This window comes from Phyllopteryx taeniolatus, chromosome 11 (genome assembly GCF_024500385.1).
Source record: "Phyllopteryx taeniolatus isolate TA_2022b chromosome 11, UOR_Ptae_1.2, whole genome shotgun sequence".
NCBI classification, from domain to species: domain Eukaryota; kingdom Metazoa; phylum Chordata; class Actinopteri; order Syngnathiformes; family Syngnathidae; genus Phyllopteryx; species Phyllopteryx taeniolatus.
In genome coordinates this window covers 21,236,474-21,252,578 of record NC_084512.1, presented here as the reverse complement: position 1 = coordinate 21,252,578, position 16,105 = coordinate 21,236,474, and the positions used below count along the sequence as shown (strand labels likewise).

General features: G+C 41.8%; 1 protein-coding gene across 35 annotated transcripts in view; it reads left to right on the top strand.

Moving 5' to 3' along the window:
• The window catches only part of LOC133485932 (ankyrin-3-like), a 124,813-nt gene that overhangs the window by 41,237 nt on the left and 67,471 nt on the right, over window positions 1–16,105 (top strand). Inside the window, exon 1 of one of the 35 annotated variants that reach the window (XM_061790345.1) lies at window positions 8,954–9,141. The exons of 33 other annotated variants lie outside the window; for them this stretch is intronic. In XM_061790345.1, the coding sequence (XP_061646329.1) occupies window positions 9,082–9,141 (60 nt within the window). In that variant the 5' untranslated portion in view covers window positions 8,954–9,081. Of the gene's footprint in view, window positions 1–8,953; window positions 9,142–9,559; window positions 9,639–16,105 lie in introns of those variants that run through there. One more of the 35 variants, XM_061790349.1, reaches the window with a different exon arrangement.

Below are 16,105 nucleotides of genomic sequence, written 5' to 3'. Positions count from 1 at the left end.
GCTTTAAATGCATTTCAATTCATCAAAACTTTTGAAAGTGTTCCCTTAGCGCCTGTTCGCACCCAATGGGTGTCAAGAAAGTGGAGACTATCACTTTGATGAGACAAAAACACTCACAAGTTCTCCAAATGCTTGCTTCAAGCTGTTTGTCACTCTCAGTTGAAGTTTACTGTAAAACTGACACATAAAAAAGAGAATTAACCACTGCATATATTAAATTTGAATTGATATTAAACAAAATGTTCAACTAAACCATTTAATTTAATCAAATTAGCTTAATGCTAACATATAATGTGAAACGCTAATGGAAATTAACATGTTGATGTTATGGTAACTATGAACCTTCGAACTGCTACTTTAGTACAGATAGATGGCGCAGCAACACGTGCAAACATAGCGTATAACAGAACAGAATCCAACATTGTATATTGAAACACCAAAAGGTTAAACCAAGCCATTTAATTTTGTGTAAGAAACGTCCGCTAACTTAATGCTAACATATAATGTGAAACACCATTGACGGGCTAATGAAAATTAACAAAGATGTAACGGTAGTTATAAACTTTCAAACAACTGCTACTTTAACACATGTAAAGCAGCAACACATGCAAACAGAGCGTACAACAATACTCACAGGCATACAGTATATTCTCTACTCTGTGGGAACAAAACTATTTCTGGAGATAGTTGGGGACCGTCACAGCGTCTTCCTTGTTGTTCTTGTTGCGGTTGCATGTTTTCTAGTAGACCTCTTGGGTGCAATACAATGTGATCCACAACTCTTAATTCGGACGTGTATATTGTAAAAACCCACAAAAAAGGACCACTTAAAAATACATGGTGTAGTTGAGGCGTGAAGAAATAACCACAATATATTGGGGATTCACTGTAATGCTCATTTCTTTCCTGATACTGTCAGAAAGCTATAACATTATGTGCTGTTATATTTTCCATCTCTTCCACTCTGTAATTGATAATAAAATGCCCCCAACGCCTTGATTTTTCATCAATGCCTTCATTCTGTCCTTGGCCTGGTGTGAGATGGATGAGAACACCGTTCCCTAAATTTAACATGTTTACTGGCATTGCGTATGTTTGTTTTGTGCACCGGTGACCGAGTGTGTGTGTGGTTGTGTACGGTGGGAGGTCTGGTGGAGACAGATGGCTACAGTCTGGTGCACCGTACCTGCCAAAGATTCATTGAAAGCGGTCACTGTGTTTCTTCTCCCAGCTTGCTCCGAAGCTATTTTTGTTTTTATACTGTAGATGATTTCACGAGACATTGCATTGTAACAACAGCACATTTTGTTCCGTTACACTAGCAGGTAGTGTTTGGCAATGGATGCTTTTGATTGGCTGAAGGCCTGATACGCACGCTGCTGTTGTTGTTGGTCACCATTATTTCTTCCATGCAAGAATGAAAAGAAAGATACTTGTGGAAGCATTTTACAGTGATTTCATATATGATTGCCCCTAATTATTCAATATTATTGTTTTAGAAATCAAGAGATACACAATACCATCCATTCCATTTTCTGAGCAGCTTATCCTCACAAGGATCGCGGGGGTGCTGGAGCCTATCCCAGCTATCATCGGGCAGGAGGCAGGGTACACCCTGAACTGGTTACCAGCCAATCACAGGGCACATACAAACAAACAACCATTCGCACTCACATTCACAACTACGGGCAATTTAGAGTCGTCAATTAACCTACCATACATGTTTTTGGAATGTGGGAGGAAACCGGAGTGCCCGGAGAAAACCCACGCAGGCACGGGGAGAACATGCAAACTCCACACAGGCGGGGCCGGGGATTGAACCCCGGTCCTCAGAACTGTGAGGCAGACACTCTAACCAGTCGTCCACCGTGTCGCCACACATTGCATTATATTATCATGAAACTGTAAACTGAATCATGAAACTCTCTAGAAGAGGCCGCCACGGTGACCGACTGGTTAGCACATCTGCCTCACAGTTCTGGGGAACGGGGTTCAAATCCCGGCCCCGTCTGATCCCGTGAGGATAAGCGGTAAAGAAAATGGATGGATGGATGGATGTATTCTGCAGAATTTGAAATTTATCTCAATGTGTAATCCATTTCAGTGATTCTCAAAATGTGGTTCTAGTATTACTAGTGGTATGTGGGCTCCCTCTAGTGGTATGCGAAAGAATGTCAGGCCTAATACAATTCAGTTGTATTTAACTTTTTACTACGATACATTTGCGCTGTTGTTTTAGAACTATTTGTTTTAACTAACTTTAATGGGCATTAAATTGTAATTGAATCAGAATTGAAGAACATTTTGATTTTCCTATATTTATGTTGCACCGTTAATGTTCGAACTGTGCAGATTGTTGCAGTGGCTTATAATAATATACTTTTTAGTAGTAAAACCGCTATCTCATTTTTGATGAACACCTACTACTACGCTACTGTATTATAATCTTGGCCAAGATGGTGGAACCTGGAGAGCCTAGTAATTTTTTAGGTAGTACTTGGCGCAAAACGTTTGAGATCCACTGATCTATTTTATTGGTTTTATACAATATGAAATAATCACAAGACAGCTGCGCATTTGGCTTTTCTTCTCCGTTGTCTGGAGAGGAAGCTCCTTTGTCTTTATCGGCATTACAAGCACGCACAAACACACACACACACACACGGCTATAAATACCTACATACTGTAGATCTAATCCAGTTACCCTTCCTTGTATGTATCTACCAAACATGATTACCTTGCAAATGATGACATTAGAAGATCATTGAGTGGTTTTATTTCCCCCACCCACTGTCTGAACACTAATAAAGTTACAGACAAAAAGGGACGGTATTCATTTTAAGGATGCTAGAGTGGCACTCAATGGACTTGTTCAGTCTGCCAGTGGTGGCTTTTCTCAGAGTCTCCAGAAGTCTTCAATGATGCCACAAAAGTTTTTTTTTAGATTTTTGTTCTTTGTCGCTTTTTTAAAAAAAAAATTAGTTTTTATTTTTTTATAAATTGGTAGAAGGATGGGAAAAGTAGCTAAACACAGTGGTGCCTTGAGATACGAGTTTAATTTGTTGTGTGATCAGGCTCATAACTGAAAACATTTGTATCTCAAATCATCTTTCCACATTGAAATGGAAATGCCCTTATTTGTGTTCAAATAGCTGCTGCTTAAAGTTTTATAATATAAATGTTTGTTCGTCAAAGCAAAAAAACCATCTGAACGACTGCTTGTATTATAGTCGCTAAGTTGGGAACACTGAGTAATTTTGCTGCATGCCCCAACTCCGCCCCCAGTCATGACGGCAAAATCCGTATTTGGCATTCACGAGACAGAACCGAAGAGTGTGAGAAACCGTTTTAAGACACCTGCGAACTGTAAAATTTAAATTGTAAAAAAAAAAAAAAAACTGAAAGAAAAGAAAATTGCAAGTAAAACATTTTGACAAATATGTGTTTGAAGAGAAGGATGCAGGTTGAATGCAGTCATTTTCCATAAATATGCTCATCCATCACCACCACATTTTTTTCCCATCTTGAACACGGCTCCACCATCATCACTTCTTGCGAACGTGTGTCTGAAGCTGATGAAGTGTCTCCATCGCTCATCTTTGCAGAAAGTGATTTAGGGAGACGTTTCTCTTGCCTCCTGCGACGTGAGCGACCCACACATCAGGTAGAATTCTTTCCTCATCTCGCATTTTAGTCAGGAACTCCAGAAATACCATCTTACACCTACATTGCAAACTTGTTGCAATATGCTGTAAGATCAGTTCAAGTAGACATAGAGTATGCAATTTTTGCACAATTTAACAGAATTTACAGGTGTCTTAATAAAAGGTTTCAAATCCACTAGTCCCACCCCGGTTCAAATCAATCTGTTTTTGCTACCATAACGATAGGGTGGAGCTAGGCGTTTAGACGAAGCGAGCTGCCACTCGGCTATGTTAACATTGCAAATTGTTCAACCGCTCTTGCGACTATTTGTCAAAAAAGTGTCTTGAAACAAGTCTCGCGACTTACTGTGGTGTTATTGGAGACTTTTGGAGACTCTGAGACTCCCTCCAGAAAAGGAAATGTTCACCCCTCTGCGTCCAGACTGTAAATGAATGGTGCTTGGCCAAAGCCACCACTGGCTGATTTAACCATAGACATAGAATTTCACATTAGATGGGGTCGGTTATTGTTTTGTATTATGTCTGATTGTTGTGTTGTGCTGCTGTTGTTGGTGTTGCTGTTGTTGTCTGCAGAAGACAATGCAAATGTGTGGATGCATCTACTTTATTTTGAGGTTTTTTTGTTTTTTTTGTCACTGTTGATCATATTTAACTGTGTAAATGATTGACTTTTATTTATTTGTTGGGAACTGATGGCAAACCGCAAATGATGAACGGCACTGCTGCCACTTTATATCGTAGTGTTAAAATCGCCCAGTTCCTAGAATATAGTGAGTGTGCATTAATATTAACCATATAAATCTAAGATTTTGTCTGAATAGTAATGCAATGTTATGCTTTTTTGTATGCAAATGAGGAATTGAGGGGCTTTAACAGCTTCAGTGATGTTCATGTTGGAAAAGGTGTGGTTTGAATATAATTTAGTGTCATTCCATTCTTTGTCCTACTAACTTTTAACATTCAGAGGGGATTACAGGATCCTTACCTCAGGAGTTAGTAGACTGGATAAGCTAATTTTCACCTGGAGCGAGAGAATTGGCTTGATCTCTGCACCTACTGTTTGTTAAACATAAATCGTTTGATTCGGCGCACACATTTTTGGCTCTGTATTTGATTATAAACTAAACAATAATAATAAATTACAAGTGTTCGTTCACTATGACAGTTATCAGTCAAGAATGTGACCAATTGCTGACTATGGCCCGTCACCAAGCGGCCTGTGATGTCCAAAGTGACCACCAGAGTCCAGTGTTTGACTATTGGATGGACTCAGAGGAGAGGTGAGGGCCACAAAGCTGACATCACATTCATCACTTTGACTTGATGCCAGATAAAAATTCATTTCTCCAAGGCCTTTCCCCAAACTCACCCTTTTCTCTGAGCTCATTTATTTCACTGCTACTTTCTTCCCATCGTCTTATCTTCGTTCATCATTTTTTCCTATGTTCTTTTCTGCTAAATCCTCCTCGTCCTCTGTTCTTCGCTGGGAACTTTTTTTCCCCTCCTTTTTTGGCAGGATGAATATTGATCAATGGGCTTTCGCCTTTACAGCTGCTGGTGAGCTGCTGGAAGGAATCCAAGCAGACGTTCCGGTTCAGTTTTCTTTTTGCATTGAAATAAACTCCTCACTTCATTTATCATTGTTATTGACAGCCCCGGAAAAAGGTGGATGTTTTTAATAAAGAAAAATAGTACTGTATTGTATAAATCCATAATAAAGCAAAATAGAAGAGAATCTTAAGTGACTGATTTCATAGTGTAATGACTGTACATACTGTATAGTATTGGTGTGTTGGATGTGCGCCTTTAAGGGGTGTGGCCTAGTGAGGATCTGGAGTCAGCGTGACAGGTTGATTCAGTGTGAGGGTTTGGATGTAAGTGGTGGCCTACAGCAGCTCCTTAGGAGTGTTCACATTTTGTATTTGTGTGTTTGACTGTATGACCTGCTCACACTAAACGGCCGTAGGCTGTCCTCAGGTGGGAATGTGCGTATGTTCGCTTGCCTATATTGACTGGCAACCGGTTCAGGGTGTACCCGACCTCTCACTCAAAGTCAGATGGGCCCCAGCTCACCGGTGCCCCTAATGAAGAATGTTACAGTCGAGTGCAAAGTCATTGACAGTACAATTAATATACAGTGTTGGTGATTGTGACACCCTAGTCGAAATTAAAACAGAATTGTTTCTAAACATGAACAAATCTGAGGTCGACCTGCGTCCTAGATTTTACTAAGGAGACACTGTATGTATACCCCAAAATGTCTATCCTCTCATTCCCTCTGGCATCTTCCTCCCTCACTTACTATCCTCGTCTTCCTCTTTGCCCCTCCCCAATGGTTTCATGTCCCAGGTGACAGGAAGGGAAGCCGTGCCCTTGAGCGGGCACCAAGCAGCAGAAGCAGTAAATCTTGCTCGTGGTGTGTTTGTGTGTGCGCACGCACACACATATTCAGATAGCTCGCATGCAGAATGACCACAGCGAGATGTTTTACTGCTACTCCGAGATGGCCGAGCTTGTCTTTTGTGTAGCGAGAGAGAAAGAGACAGAGCGGAATAGTGCAGGCGGACAGAGCGTTTGGATTTATAGGCAGGTTGTGACAAGCTGGGAAGAGTCCTGCAGCAAAGCGCTAATTCCAATTAATCGTGTTAGGTATAGCCATTTGGGAGTGCTTGAGTTTGTTTTTAGAGCAGATTTTTGGCCTCAAAATATCATTAATATCACTCCATAAAGGAAGGCCCAAGCCAAGATTCAAACCCAAACATCTCAACTATGGGACAGACGTGCTAACCGCTAGTGCAGTGTGCTGCCATGATAAGAATTAATATTATGGGTTACTTTCAAATATTTGTATTATCACAAAGCAGTGTGTTGGAGCACTGGTTAGCATGGGCCTCACAGTTCAAAGGTCCTGGGTTCAAATCCAGGCTTGGGCCTTCCTGTGTGGAGTTGCAAGTTCTCCCCATGCTTGTGTGTATTTTTTTTATTACTTTTTTACAGGTACTCCATTTTCCTCCCATATTACCAATACATTCATTTTAGGCCAATTGAAGACGCTAAATTGTCCATAGGTGTGAATGTGAGTGTGAATGGTTGTTTGTCTGCAGTATGTGCCCTGCGATTGGTGACATGAATGGATGAATCTACGTTAAGTGACCCAAGAACTATGTCCTTTATATTTTGTACATTCTCATGAGAACAAGCTCTAGAAAAATTAAAGGGGGACCGTGAGTGTACAAGCACAGCATGAGTCAAAATTATTTTCCCATAAGTAGTACTCTTCTGCTGTAGCCTCCCCCCATCGTCATGGCAACCCTGCATTCTTCTTCTTTTTTTTTTTTTTTTTTTTCTTTATATACAAGCAAGGCTGCTCACTGCAGCGCTATCGTGAACAGGGCGCCTGTGATCCACCAATCACGCGCCCGTGTCTCCTCCTCCGGAGTCAGGAGCATCTGTCGCTCCCTCGGTCAGCTCGCGGTCTCCTCCCGTGTCTCAGTCTCCTTCCAATTGTCTCACACTGGCGCTGACTAAGAGCAACAAAATGTACCCGTGATGGCGTGTGAGTGATGTGCTCACTGCTTGACAAACAGTACAAGCAAAAAGGTGAACAACCATGGACCAGCAATGCATTTGTTTACTACAAGCAGGCAAGGACAATGGAATTGAAACACAATTCATGGTGGGCCAGTGGTTAGCACGTCTGCCTCACAGGTGGCTCTGGATCTGGGTTCGAATCTCCGGCCTTCCTTTGTGGAGTTGACAGGTTCTCCCCATGCTAACCGGGGTTATCTCCGGGTGCTCCCACTTCCCCCCACTTTCCTCTTCTTTCTTCCACCCTAAGGTGGGCGAGCGCTGTAATGGATGGATAGGTTTTTAAAGCAATATTTCAACAATCTTAACAGCCATACAATTGTCATATTAGTATGTTAAATATAATAATTAAAGGCACTATTGACTATAGTCAGATTATGTTCGCAACCATCTACCAGCATGACTCGACTTGTTTTTTTTTTTACAAATGTTATGGCATACAAATTGACAATTTAGGCATTACACTGTATTCTGCAGCGGGTGACCCTCCTAGATAAAATCCCTTCACCTACCACCCACAGGTGTAATACTCCCGCTCGCAAAACACATATGTTAGCTACGCTACGCGTTCCGCTTAATCGCAGCCCTGTTTTCACTTGCAAGCAGATAGTGATCTGCTCCACCATGTTTCAATATGCATTTTTCCACGTGTGTGCACGTGTTACCTTCCTGTGTGGCGTTATGACAAGCTACTACGGAGCAGTAGAAAAGAAATATAAATACTTTGTGACTTTACCTGAATAGATGTTTCAAGTGTTGTAACTTTGCTTGAGTATTTACTGTATGTTTCTGACAACTTTTTACTTTTATGCCCTACTTTCGAAAACCGATATCTGAGCTTTCTACTCCTAACTTTGTCGAAATACGTTTGTTTCTTAATTTAGCCTCCCGGATGATTGCACAGCACGTGAAAAGAAAAGAGAGCGGTAAAGTCAATTGCGATTGAGATCTTGATTGATTGAGATTTTGGGGTCTTATTTTATAAGGTGGAAAAACAGGATTTTATGGATTTTTTTTTTTTTTTCCCTCCAGAGATCATTTCCTAATGTACTACTGTTAGGTCATACTGACAGTTTTAACAGATATGATGAAAGTGATTTAAAAAAAATAATAATAATAATCATTTCCGAGTATGTACTTTTCTACTCTGACTTATTTTATTTTTCATTTTTTTAAACTTTTGTATCTGTACTTGTACTTAAGTACAGCGTGTGAATCTGAGTGCTTTGGCCACCTCTGGAACTGGGTGAGCATATCATCCCTATCTGTGTGGGTTGAGAGGTGGGAGGACAGTGGGGGGGTCGTGGGGGGCGTGGGTGTCCCTAATACCAGAGCGAGAGCCCTCCTAATCCTCTGTTGAAGTGTCCCCATTGACTGTTTTGTGGGTGGCGAAGGGGGGAGGGTAGGCACCCCACATGAAAGTGCCTGGTGTTATTGTCGTTTTTCTCTATGAGACAACATCACAAAAAAAAAAAAAAACACTGCTCGCTCCCACTTGCTGAGTCCAGGTAGAACTGGTGTGGTGGGCACCCACAAATGCACACATGGTCTTTGTTGGGAAGAAAACGGCTGATAAGCGGGATGACAAAGAGTCGCATGCTGAAGGAGGCAGGGATAGTGGGAGGGAATGAGGGATGGTGGGTGGGATAATAAAATCCGTGGTGGGAGGGATGGAGGTGGGTGGGGTGACACATCCCCGGCGTAGTCATTTTGGCTCAAGGATTTGCACCAGCGTCTATTTCCAGTGCGCTCGCCTCCCTAACCTTGGATATCCGGGACCACAAAGACCCATCCTCTTCCTCTTCTTCCTCCTCCTGCTGCAGAGTCAATGAAGGTGAGGAAGAAAGGGAAGGAGGCGGAAAGGGAGGGAGAATCGGTCGCTGTCATGGTAAGTCCTGGGGTCTTCCCTCCACGCTTGTAAGGTGCAGACGCTGCAGGGTTTAAACTGATTGGGAAAATGAAACGGGAATGGGGGGGGGGGGGCGGGTTTGCATTGTGGAGACTGCTTTACTGCTTTGTTTACTCACCAGTCAGCATCCTCATCAGCTTTACCTCCTCCGCTCTCTCCATCCCTACAGCCTCACTGAACCGCACTATGGATGGAAAAAGCTCCTTTTGTTGTTAGGGGTCTTTCTTTGTATTATTGTAGTATCTGTCGGTACTCGTGGCCGCTCGAGTGGAATGGATGCCCACGAGGTTGGGATGAGTGTCTGAACGGTGACAAGCAGGTGGGCTGGCCGGTCTGCTCTTGGGGGGGATGGGGAAGGGGGGGGGGGGGGGGGGGGGTTCAGGTTTCACTCCTCTTCATAGAGAGGAGAGAGAGTGACAAAGTGTAAACAGTGAGAGAACATGGCTATGGAGGAAGGTGCTGGCTTTCTAACACGTGTGAGTTTTTGTTCGTCATTTGTCTTTTGAAAACTTGATCGACCTTGAAAAAGCGACACGCTGACGGATTTTCTCAGACGAATCCAGTTTTCTACAAAAAGGCTGTTCGCATTAGGTACACCTGCAGTATTTGATAATGTGATCCAATAAGTGGAATTGCACTGTGTTATACTGATTCATTTCTTCCAAATAATATAATATTTTAAAACCATTTCGTAGAGGTATCGAATTGGGTGTAATTATATTGTGCAGTTGTACCTAATGTTATGGTCCATGAGTGTAATTTGTTGTAATATTTCTTTGGCCTAATAGCATAGTTGCTGAAGTCATATGTGAACGTTTTTTTGGGGGAAAACATAACAAATTCAACAAAGAAGAAGAGTCCAGTTGCCTCGATTCGACCCTTGCAGATTACCACAATCTGGATGATAAAGATTATACACAGACATAAAATAATAAAAAACACTATCTAGTATCTATCTGTCCATCTGTCCGTTTATGTGTTTGTCTGTCTAACCTATCTAACCAAACTATTTACTTGATGCATCTGCATTACTGTTGGACAGAAACCACCTATGTACAAATTTGGTTTGTCTCCCCCCCCCAAAATGTATACTAATGGTGATTCCATAAGAGGGTGCTATTTATTTTTTTGTTTGTTTGTTTATTATCAGCCAGTGTAAAGTGTTGAAAATGGCTTCCTCTCTGTGACCATGCAATGTTAATGGCGCAACAAACGTCGTTTTTTTTTTTTTTTTTTTTTTTTTGGGTTCCTGAAAAGTGATGGTTTTGGAAATGTCAAGATTCCCCCCGACAAAGCGATTTCCAAAATGTATTGTAGTGTAGTGTAGTGACACTGATCATGTGACACCACTGAAGCACCTCAATCTGCAGATTTGTGCAAATTTTGGGTGGTGTTGAATGCTGTTGTAAACTGACTGGCATTAAAGCAGCCTCCTTAAGTCCTAATTTTACCTATAGACATGTTTATGTTTACGATATACAGCACATCGGACATTTCGAAGTTACGAACAACGTGCGGTGCAAGGATATGTCGTGATGTGGCACAAGAAGGATAAGTATGGAGATGAGTGCGAAAACTGAGCAAAACTTACTCTAATGGAACTCTAATGTAAACTGAGGAGCTCCTGTGCTTTCCAGTATTCCTAAAATCTGCTTTCCTGTCTTTGGAGCAATGGTGCAGAGACATGTTTGGTGCCCAAAATAGCAGGCCCTGTAATTGACAGTCATAAGTGCATTGTGTACTGGAGGGTTTGTACATTTGAAAGCAGAGAAGGGTTTAGAACACACGTGTCACACTTGAGGCCTGAAGATTACATCCGGCCCACCAATCCGTTTTATGTGGACCACGTAAGGGTAAAAAATAATCATAACCAAAATTCAGAAGCAAGTATGTGATGTAGGTTTATTAAGTGTATTAGGGTTCCCACATGGGACGTACAGCTCAGGAAAAAAATAAAACACCACTGAAACATTATCAACACACATATTGTCATCTAGAGCATTTATTTGCAGATAATTAAAAATGGTCAAAATACGAAAAATAGGTCCAGCGCTTTTTTGGTGCGCTGTATATAAAGTAACAAAGGAACAAGAAATGTAATTGTCTGCCGAAACGAACTCATTGCAGCTCAGCTTCTGGCGAGCAGATGTCCTGGGTAGCCAAATGTAAAACTACAACAACAAAACTATTAAATTTTCCCAGGCTCTTCAAAAGGAGCCAAAAGCAATCACAAAAACCCATTTTTAGTGTTTCTATAGAATAACAACTCACACTGTTCAAATTGTTTACTGATGCACTTGTCTGCATCATTCACTTCCTAAAAAGAAGACAAACCATTGATGTTGTTGCACTTTCCTAAAAAGACAAAAATAAGCAGCTGATGTTTCATTGGAACAATTATTACATCTTCCCATACTGTACAAAATGTAAACCGAACCACCAATTGAAACCAAGGTATGAACACCCAATAGCAATTATACATTTACTGTATGTGGTTTCACCGTTATAAGCAGCCCCCTGAGGGCAACTCTAACTACGATATGGCCCCAAAATAAGCTGTTCTTGAATGTAAATAATCCTTTCTAAGTTTTGCCGTACATTGTGTCTTGCTGAGTTCTTTTCGTCACGAGTTTCGATATGAGAGGAAATAACATGGCGGCTGTTAAGGTGTTTGCCACCAGACACTGTTTGGGGCCAGCCGCTGTGTGCCCCGTGCTTTTTGGAGCTCTACTGTGTGGTTTTTGTTTAGTCAGGATAGTAGGGGATCAAGTGAAACAATACAGGCGCTTCGGCCGCTCCACTGCTTGTTCTAAACACTCTCAGCTCAGCCAGAATTATCAGCACATGACATCAACCCTCCGTGCCTGTTTGTGCACTTGTTGCTTGTAGACACATTTGGCTGGTTCGCACTTTTATGATGCCACATACCAGCTTCAAAACAAACAAAAGCTGCATTAAAAAAATCTGACTTTACAAATAATGTTTATTGTAAATAATTTTTTTTTGTAGTGGTGCAACAATTTTACTACATAACAGACTCGAATTAGTAGTCTTCCCCGTTATTCATGAGGTAGAGGGGCCCAATAGCAAAAATGCGCCCCAAAAAGTTTATCATTGTTTATAAATGCCACAAGATGGCGGCAAAACACTACTTTTGTCTAAATGAAGCTGGTCAACTCACTTCAACATAGTTCCTTGCCACGAAGATGCGACAAGATGGCAACAAAGCACTCCTTTTGTCTCAATGCAGCTTTTCAATATTCTTCAACATAGTTCTTGAGCACCATATACTACAATGCACATTGAGCAAAGTAAGTTAAAAAAAAAGTGTAAAAAGTCTCTTTTTTTTAACACAAGATGTCAACCACAGAGCCACCAAAATACTTAGGCATGTTTCATATTATATCATATTTGTATAAATGAATGCTGTACATGTATTTAACTAAAGAAAACACAATTTGGGCCAGTCCGGCTTCAAACAATCATGTCATCAATCCTCATTACGCTCGTTAGCGTAGCATTCACAGGAAGTCAGCGATCCTGTTTTCGGCATTGGTCACGCGCCATTATCTTTTAAGAGATATCAGACAATTGAGCCTTTGCCGACTTGTTGTCAATTTCCTGCATTGTTTCTTGTTTACAATCATTACCGATGGCATCATCGTTAGAACATCTCAAAATATCTTTTGTCATTCATTACACTCATCATAAACTCATGGAACTGTATGTAGGTGTAATATGTTAGTGTATGTCAACTTATAATGTCTAATGTGCATCTTTGTGTTATTTTTCTTGGGTTGCAACCTTTTTTATGATTCTTATTTAATACAATGAAGTTCCTGTAATCTGAATAAGATTACATGGCTAAGACTGCCACTGTATAACCTGAGGAGGGAGGCCTTTATAATCAGACGTGGGATGGTAAGTTCTCACGTTTGCAGTAATTTTCCCCGCAAATGAGCTGCTTTTTTTTTTTCGAGCTCACCAGGCTCTATTAAAAATAAATCTACAACGCTTGTCTCTTAACGTCATCCCCTCATGTGTCATATTTCTCTAATGCCGTCCTCTCAGGCTTAACCTATAGTCTCTCACAGCGCCATTTTCTTTCAATATCCGATACCGCGGGGGGCTTAGTGATATTTCTCTTATAAATTTGCCACCCCTGCCCTGCGTGACGTACCTTCATCTTGAATGGCGATATATCCGGAGGGCGGAGCCTCCGACATGTTGGTCACTAGGCATTAAAGGATAAAGAGACGAGATCCATGAGTTGCGACTTAAACTATTTAATCTGCCACTTAAGCCGTTCACATAAAGAAGAAGAGAGTATGAAATCACGTTTGAGGAGATCTGCCACATGATGCTCTCCCTAACTGGACTGCAACCAGAAATGAGACATTCAATGTGTTTGGCCTACATAATAGTATTTGTGGGCATACATCGCGACGTCACATTCTAACCTGCAAGCTCGTATGTCAGAGGCATGCTGTTGATCATGCAGGCAAGCTACAGCGTAGCGCATGTTTTCAGGCATCAGGACTGCTTATGTAAGAAAGAGGACAACTGTTTGGATTTGTACCAGCAGACACACACAGACACACGCACACACACACACACGCAGATGTTATCCTCCATGGAAAACTTTGGCTTTAATAACCAATGAGTGAAGACAAAATGGTACAAGGTCATCGGAGAGGCTATAGTTAGGTCCAGAAGTATTTTGACAATGTTTTTTTATGGTTTTGCTCCAACTGATTTGAAATAAAAATGTACTTTAATTAAATGTTTCGCAAATGGACGGTATTCACCATTAACAAATTACAACCATTTTATACACAGGACCTAAATTTTCAGGAACTCAGAATTAAGGAGATGCCTTGCCAGGCCACCTTCGCCTGTTACTTGTTTGTGGGGCTTCACTTTTGTCTTATTTAAGTGAAAGGCATGCTCTGTTGGGTTCAGATCAGGTGTCTGAATAGACAAAGAAATGTTTTTGCCTTGTGACTAGAACTTTGATAGTGTTGATGTTCAGGGATTCAAAGGTTGTAGATGCTTTGCCAGGCCATCAGTGACGCCACCTTGACTCGCTACTTGTTTGTGGGGCTTCACTTTTGCCTTCTGTGAATGAAAAGCATGCTCTGTTGGGTTGAGATCGGGTGACTGACTAGACATCCATCCATCCATCCATTTTCTGAGCCGCTTCTCCTCACTAGGGTCGCGGGCGTGCTGGAGCCTATCCCAGCTGTCATCGGGCAGGAGGCGGGGTACACCCTGAACTGGTTGCCAGCCAATCGCAGGGCACATCGAAACAAACAACCATTCGCACTCACAGTCATGCCTACGGGCAATTTAGAGTCTCCAATTAATGCATGTTTTTGGGATGTGGGAGGAAACCGGAGTGCCCGGAGAAAACCCACGCAGGCACGGGGAGAACATGCAAACTCCACACAGGCGGGGACGGGGACTGAACCCGGGTCCTCAGAACTGTGAGGCTGACGCTCTAACCAGTCGGCCACCGTGCCGCCACTGACTAGACAATGAAACAATATTTTTTTGCCATGTTATTAGATCTCTGACAGTGTCAATGTACAGTTGCTGAAAAGTAGGAGATGTTTTGCTAGGCCACCTTGACTTGTGGCTTGTTTGTGGGGCTTCAATTCTGTCTTCTGTGAATGAAAAGCATGCTCTGTTGGGTTGAGATCAGGTGACATACTTGGCGATTGAAGAATATGTATTTCCCTGTAACTCTGACAGTGCCAATTTTCAGGGGTTCAAAAGTATGAGATGCTATGCCAGGTCTTTGGCCATGACCTGCTTTATGGTGTGGCATAAGTAAAAAGTAAAAGTAAGTAAGCAAAAGTAGCAGATGCCTTACCAGGCTTTTATTGCGGCCACCTTGACTTTCTGCTTGTTTGTGTGCCTTCCCTTCTGTCTTCCATAAATGAAAAGCATGCTCTACTGGGTTGAGATCAGGTAGCTGGCTTTGCCATTGACAAAATATTCTTAGCTTTCTGACTGTATAACTCAAAACAAAGCATTATTATCTCTGTAAAAGCAGAATCTTGAGTATTCTCCAGGACTTTCTTCAGCTAGTCAGCTGATGTTGCAGAGGCCATGAGAGTCGAGATGTCCTCTGGGAGGGTGGGAGTTTGTCAAGTAAATGTTTCTCAATAGGGGCTGTGATGTGAAGTGTAAAGCTCTCAGTAATCAGGAAATGACTTCGTGACAAATATTTTCCATTCACAAATTTGCACAGTGAATTGCTCTGTGTCGTTTTTTTTTTTTTAAACTAATTTTGTTGTTGGATCAGGCACTATAGTCAGTTGTCGAGCAGGTTCCTGTGCTGAATAAGATTCTGGAATTAAGCAATATTTGGTGATCCTCTATTATGAAGCGACACCTCTCTCGCGCCTGCTGTGTATAAAAGGTACACTTTTGTCATGTGAACCAACAAATGTAAACGGTGCAAAAAACAGAGCATCGTCTTCAGTTTTTCAGCTTTTCCTTTTGTCTGCTCTTCTGCCCGCCCTCCTTCCCTTGCTCACATTTTCTTATGAGGGCAAAATTATGCTTGCCTCATCATTTTATTTTAGTATACAAAGCGGGCAGCCCAGCACATTCGGGGAGGCTGCAGCCGAGAACTCTCTGTGTCAGGATTGTGCCTCTGGGAATCAAAACATGCTTTGGATTTGAAGGAAGTTCACTGTCCGCTGGGACGTGACGGATGACGTGCATGGTCAGGATGAAGCAGCATGCAGGAGCACTGCTGGCTTCCATATGGCTTCGGTCCACAGGATGTTTTGCTTTTCAAGTCTTCATCTGGCTAGGAGGAAATCACACATTTTAAAACATATATGCCATTGGGATGAAGTACATACATGCATGGATACCATCTTTGGTCTTCTTATGATGATGTTTGCGTTGAGGAATGATGACTGAGTTT